General features: G+C 36.2%; 1 protein-coding gene across 1 annotated transcript; it reads right to left on the minus strand.

Annotated features, from left to right (window-relative positions):
• Positions 1 to 4,455: 4,455 nt before the first annotated feature.
• On the minus strand, positions 4,456 to 5,849 carry LOC141632478 (uncharacterized). The gene is made up of 2 exons (XM_074445023.1): positions 4,700 to 5,849; positions 4,456 to 4,523 (listed from the first exon to the last, which is right to left on the minus strand). Exons 1-2 carry the CDS (start codon positions 5,847 to 5,849, stop codon positions 4,456 to 4,458), a joined length of 1,218 nt encoding a protein of 405 aa, XP_074301124.1.
• Between the last annotated feature and the right edge of the window lie 1,448 nt (positions 5,850 to 7,297).

Raw genomic sequence — 7,297 nt, forward strand, 5'->3', positions numbered from 1 at the left:
TTTTCTGATTAATTGATATTTAAGGGGGTTATTTATAAAAATAGACTTAAAAAGAGGTTATTTGTAAAAAGCGGTACATAAAAGAGGTTATATACAAAATTCACTATTAATTATATGAAATTATGATCGTTTACTTTTTTGTAGTCACCTTACCCCATTGATTCTCATTTGAGACTTGAAAACTTTGCCATTACTACCGATATTACAACAGCAAAATGTTACATGTACAAGGTGTGTATAAGCTCTTTTGTACACCGATGAGTAACAGCGTGCCATGTGAAAAGTGGTAAGAACCATATAAAATCTTTTTCAAATAGAGTTTTTGGGAGGAAATTTAAAATGTTTTGAATTTGAATTTCAAATTTAGAAAAAAATCATTATATTTTATTCTTTTATTATAGTATTAATATTTTATTAATCACTAGTTACGCAAATTTATTTTGACTATCACTTTATTATTTTCTCATCTCCACATAATATTTACATATTTAGCTCTTATGACTTGACCTACTCACCAGAATCACCGCCGCCCACCACAAGACTACCGTGTACCGTCACCTAATCACCACCTTCACGTACAACCAGTCAACCACCGAACTCTTGCCCTCGCTACCACCATACCACCAACTCGCCCTAAATACCAGTAACACCACTTTCACGTACAACGACCGAACTCCAGGCTCCAGCAAGTAGCAACCCACGACCACACCTCTGACCCCACCGTCCATGAACTCTTTTATAATCGCTTCCGATCCTGACGTCGTTTAAAGACACAACCACCGCCCTAAAACCCTATCCTCTACCCCAGAAATTCTCTCTCCCACCCTAAAAAAACCCTAGATCTAGGATTCCCGAGGATCGAGGATACGGTTTCGAGGGTATGGTATGAGGTTCTCTAGTGGTGGTGGTGGTGGTGGGGGGTTTGACGAGGTGGAGGAGTAGTTCTTGTGTACCGGTGTCTTTTCTATGGCTGGTGAGAGCAATTCGACAATCGGTGGGAGAGTTTGTGGCATTTGGTGTTAGATCACTGTTAATGTCTCAATTATAATTTTAACAAAATGGAACATTTATACAAATCTCATGAAACATTTGATGCTAGGTACAAATCTCATTTCAGAATGTTTTGTACTTAGATTCATGGTTTAATTTGTGTAAATGGTCACCACAATGACCGAATTCCGTTTCTTATAGTTCAAACTCTCGATTTCAAGTTTCCCAACAATCCATATTGTGATGGCTTCATTAGCTTTGCTGTTCTGCATTATAAGTAGTACTCCCTCATATTTTAGATAAACCTCTCTGTTTAGGGGCACTAAAATTAAGGAGAGAGATTAAAATAAGATAAAATATTGTAGTTGAGTTTGGTAATTGGAGAGAGAGAAGGTATTGTGAGGTATTATTGTGGGTGAAGTGATTAAAATAAGTATTGTTGTGGGATGAGGTGGGGTATTGTTGTGGGGTAAGATGAAAAAGGAAAGAGGGAAGTTTATATAGAATATCAGGGAGTAATAGATTTTATAATCCAAACTATGTGCTTTTGTTCCTGAAGATTAAGAGTTGCTCTAGATTGTTCGATCTCCGTTTCTGACCGCCAATTTCAGTCTAAACCATGTTAGCAACCAACAAGTTTTTCATTTCTACCCCCCTATGTAAATTACATAAGATCTTCAAATTAATTTATCAATTAAATATCAACGTTCTCTGCTACAAATAAACCAAAATATGGATTTGCAAACATGGAAAGGTCAAAACTCCGATCAAGTGCAAATGTTGGAAACAAATTTATAGTGTAATTTTGTAGAGAAGATGATTACCTTTGCCGCAAAAATGAAATTTATTTTGAATATTTTTATATTTAATAAGGGTTTTTTCTAAAATGTGTCCAATATGCACATGTTAATAAATGTTTTAGGCATAGGTTAAGCTATATTCCATCTTTTTTTGAGAAAAGATCATTATCATTAATAAAAAGTCATACGACATCTACAACATATGTCAAGCTCAATCGGATACAAATCGATTACAACCATAGGAAATAAATTCTTTTTCAAAGAATGAAACACTGCAACACAGTCTCTATCATCGATTAGCCGCAAAAGGCTTTCATCCATAAGAGGGTCTCCGAATCTTCCTTGACGAGTATCCATTTCTTCTGACGTGATTGATTGTAGCCATGAATTTGACAAAATATGTAAAACCATATAACGATCTATAACAACGCAGATCTTCTGCTGACTTTTTAGAAAACTGCAAACGAACCAGAAAACGAAAGCTCTCAAACTGAGAGAAGGACACCACCGATAGACGGGGACAGAACCCTCAGAAAGAGAGACGAAAAAAAACGAAAGCGGAAATTAAACAAAAACATAAAGGAAACAAAGCGGAACACAGGAGAAAAAAAACGGAAGCCACCGCCTCCCTACCAACCCACAACACCGCCAGATCCAAGCACCACCCTGCCGCACCACCTCAACAAACTCGTCCGATAAGACCCGAACAGCCCACATACACCCCGCAGACCGAGAGGAACGGGCAGACCCGTACGATCCAGAACCGGGTGTTGGTAAGAAAGGGGAGGAGGGTTAATCGGAAGAGAGGAGACGGGTCGCCGGAGAAAGGTCTTGAGAGACCCCATCCCCGGCGACATGGTAGGGGGTTGATGGGTGGCGATGGGAGGAAGGAGGAGAACGGCGGCAGCAAAGGGGGGGGGGGGGGGATTTAAGGTTCATTGTTTTTTAGAGAGAAGGGGGAGAGAAAACTAGAGAGAGAATTTTTGTAAAACACAGTAATTTTAATTAAGCTTTATTCCATCTTTAATTTATCCAATTTTCCTAAATTGTCGTATCGAAATTGGTACTGCGCAGTGTCGCCCAGCAGGTGTTGGAAAATTTATGATTTAAGATTTATTTTAATTATAAGTCTTAATAGTGTTTGACCAAGTATTAATATTTGGTTTGATAATACTTTTACTCCACCTTTATTTTCTACTCCCTCCAATTCTGCCTATAGTTCCCTCTTTCCTTTTCGATGATAGTCACGTTTTGTTCCCTTTTTCCTTATTTAGTAAATTTTCTAGTGGTGAAATGACCATAGTGTCCTTATTGCATTTTGTTATTTACTCATTGTGCCATCCACTTGGCCCACACCTTTTACACTAACCCAACCAAATTACCCCCTCCCCATTGTAATTTGGACCCCCCAATTAACCTAGCCCAAATCTAACCCACTAATTAACCTAATCCCTCCCGCCTATTTCTACGACACTCTAGAGGCTTCTCTTAGAAACCCTAACAATGTTCATCGTCTCTTCCTGATTAACCCAGCCGTTCCCATTGTCTCTTCCTTTCTCCCTCAATTTGTCCGCCTATATTTTTCATAATCTTCATCTTCACACACAAAATCTGAGACTCTTTCCCTCAATCTCTTCATCGCCTATTCTTCAAACACAAAATCTCATACCCATTTCTGTCAAGTTTCTCATGTCTGATAATATGAGATACGATTATGAAGATGAGTGTTCATCTTCAGATCTTGTTTTTGAAGAAGATCCGTTTACATTTAACATGTTTACTGTTGATGTTCCAGAAGTTGTGTATGAATCTGACATTGAAGAAGCGATGGCCTCTGAATCTGGGATTTTGGAGGGGTCAGTGATGATTTCTACAAAAAAAAATGAGCCTGAATCATCTGATCTTTCATCCTCTGAGTTTGTTCCTGATTCTATGGGTGATGTTGATACTGTTGTGCCAGAAACCTGTCCTGAGTTTTTGGCATTTGATAAGAGGATGGAGGAACTTGATCGTGAAGCTAATAGAAGAATCATCGCGGCTGAGGAGTGAAGGAAGAGGGTATTGGCGATGCAAGATACTCCTGAACATAGGAGATGGTTTATTTTGGAGATCTCTAAATATTTTCCAACATTTAAAGTTGCAGTTGAAAATCTTTAGGGGTTGATCTCAATTGAACTTTTTTTCAATTTATTTTTCAGTTTATTTAAATTAACTAATGATGAAATTGCATGCATATTGTTAATTAAAGCCCAATGATAATTATTTGAGGGCCTGTTAATTGTTTGCATGCATAATGCCACCATTATCTTAGATTTTGACGAGGCTATGCATACATTCAATCATCATTTGTTGTTATTATCATTATTGTAATCAAGTTGTATGCAAAGGGGAGATTTAAATAAACAGCGTCACCAACATCATCAACATCAAAATGTGCAAACTTAATACAGACTTAAAATGAACCTAGAATTAACAAAAAAATACAGCTTATTCTTGAGTTTGACTGTCTGCTGCTTTTTGGTTGTGAACATGCTGTTTTCTGGTTCTTTTACTTGCTGAGTCTATTCTTGACTGCTGTTACTGGTTGGTTGTTGTACTGTTTTCTTCTGGTTGTGCAAAATGAGTACATCTACCAACCAAAGTTGATGGTTGACGTCTTAACTGTCTACTCTATCAAATACGGTGAATCTGACATTACAGCATCTACCAACTCAGTAATATTTTCTGCATTACCTGCATTAGCAACATCAACACTGTCAACATTGTTAATATACCTGATGCTGTCTTTTACCAAGCTTTTTTCTGCCTCTAAATACTCTGGGAGTAATCCTTACTTTGCTAATTTGCTCTTATGCATGTGTGGTATTTTATAATCATTATGCCTCTTCATTTTAACACTTCTAGCATACAACCCTGCATTGTGATGAACACATAATTTAGCTTAATCACTTCTAAATTGTCGAAGACAGTTTTTACTGCTACCACTAGCTCATTCAATTTGTATGAATTGGTGAGTGTTTGGAGAGACTGGATGGCCCTAAAAAACCCCAAATCCAACACATTAAGGTCTGGTGAATTTGGGGGTTGCTGAACTAATTGTATGTTCCACCCATCACTGCTTGCTGCCTCTCTGAAATCTGGATCATTATTGCTGATGTGTGACCTTGCATTATCTTGCTGGATGAATATGTTTTTACTTGCATTTGCAGGCCATTTTCTCTTGATTTCTGGTAGCACCACCCCTAGCATCATATTTTTGATAACTGGTTTGGTAATGCTTTCAATTGGTTTTGTCTCTAGTGTGCCTGCAACCCTATTCTTTGAGTTTCTTTGGGCTGGCTCCAAAGAAACAAAGGGCCAAATTCCTATATTTCCATTAAAAACACATTCATTGTTATTTGAAAATTTTGGTCTCGCAACAGCACACATAAACATGATTTTGCCTATGTAAGATTTTGATTGAACACTTATGAATGGTTCTTCTTCTTGGTCTGGTTCTGTCTGACTTAAGTAGTACCTCTGCCCATCTTTAGTGATGTAAAACCATTTCTCATCTATGTGTATAAGATTACCTTGGTCTTTGAACATGATTTTACTTAGCATTTCATCATAATAAAGCTTTGAGAGACAGAAAATTAACCTAGCAAGCTTATTTTTGTCTGTCAAACTTGGTTTTAGAGCATTGGTATGACTCCTTATCACTTTACTTTTAACCCATCTACTAACAGTTGACTGACTTACAACCATAGCAGCAGCCACCCTTTTTTGAGTAGTCCTGAGTTTGTAGTGAATGCTTTTGAACCTTGCAGCATCAAATGTCACCTTGTTAGTTCCTTCCCTTCCCTTTAGTTTGCTATTCACGTTAATGAGTTCCCATGCATCTCTTTGTTGCTTTGCTTCCTTCCATAAATTCGTGATGGCTTTCCTGGTTACACCATATTGTTGAGCCAATTCTAGCATGGTACCCCTGACTGGTTTCCCATTTATACATTTCAGAAGTATAATCTGAATAATTTTTGCTCTCTCTAAGTTACTCAAGTTTCTGATTTTCTTTGCCATGAATTTGTTTGTGTTTAAGGATAATTTATTTGGGTGTATTTAATGAGATTTTTTGTTTGTTTGCATATAAATGATCTGCCTATAACAGTGACTTTCTATATATAGCTGTAACAAACCCTAATTATTTGAATTGCACATAATGTTGATTGATGTTGGCGCAAATTTGGAACTGATATGAAATGTTCTAATTGGCGCAAACCTGAAAATTTGGCCTAAATTTGATCTTAATTTGGTGCCAAATTTCAAATAATTTCTCCACTTGTGTATCCTCTTGATGTTACAGTTTTGATTAATGACAATGAAGGAAGAAGTGAAGGAAAACCCATGCAAATCTGAAGTTAATCTCATTTTATAGCTTTATGAATCTAGAAATCTGAATAAGTGTAAGTTTAATTTCAGAATTTTTATGAAGGGTTGTAATTTTATGAATCTAGAAATCTCAACATTGTAATTTAAGTAATGTAGAAATTGTAAGAAATGTAGAAATTTCAGAAAAATTCTGAGATGTATGAAGCGTATAATTTTTTGAAATTGTATGAAAATTATGGCCCACGGTTTATGTAATTTTGGAGGGAAGGATTAAGTTTAATCCATATTGCTTTAGTTTAATTTATCTTCTCTTCTCTTTCCTACATACAAGTCAAATTCTCCTTTTTTTTTCTTTCTTTATTCATTTTCCTTAAATGCTGTGCACAAAGGCTTGGGGAACTTCAGGCAGAATTGGAGGGAGTATGAGTTACCAGAATGTTATTATGTAGAATTATGAACTAATTAAGGGGTTGTTTGGTTCAAAATCTTGGAATGGAATGGATTGGGATGAGAATCTAGGGAGGAATGGAGTTAGAACCCCATACCTTTTAACACTTTTTAGTTTGATTCTGTAATGGATTGTATATGCCATACATGGTGTTTGGTTCACATTTGGAATGGATTCAATATCCAATTTTTTCTCTCTTCATAATAGGTTGGTTTTTTAAATTATAGAAAGAGTTCCACATTTTTTTTTCATTAACTATAACTTACTATGACATAAATTAAATAACAAAAAATATTAGCCAATGAACAATCCAAATTATTTATATTAATATTAAGCGTCCAAAATAAAAATATTCATAAACAAAAAACTCATGGAAAATGTTTCACGAAAAAAATATGGGTGAGTCTAAAAATCAAACATATTAAACGTTCCCATTTCGAGACAAGAGCGGATGAATGAGGTTCATAATAAACTCTCTTTTCCATGCTTCATCAGGACTCTGGTAAAAAAGAGAGAGATCACTGGGATTAGATGCCAATTTTTGTGCAGCTAATAATGCTTCAAACCTAGCCAACCCTTGAACGCCAAGTAGCTCATTTATCAAATTTTTCTTTTGGTCTTCCAACTCTTGTTCACGAACCATAATGGCTTGTTCATGTCGCTGAGTAGTTGATAAAGCATTTGCAATAGT

The sequence above is a fragment of the Silene latifolia genome, chromosome Y (assembly GCF_048544455.1).
Source record: "Silene latifolia isolate original U9 population chromosome Y, ASM4854445v1, whole genome shotgun sequence".
In the NCBI taxonomy this organism is placed as follows: Eukaryota; Viridiplantae; Streptophyta; class Magnoliopsida; order Caryophyllales; family Caryophyllaceae; genus Silene; species Silene latifolia.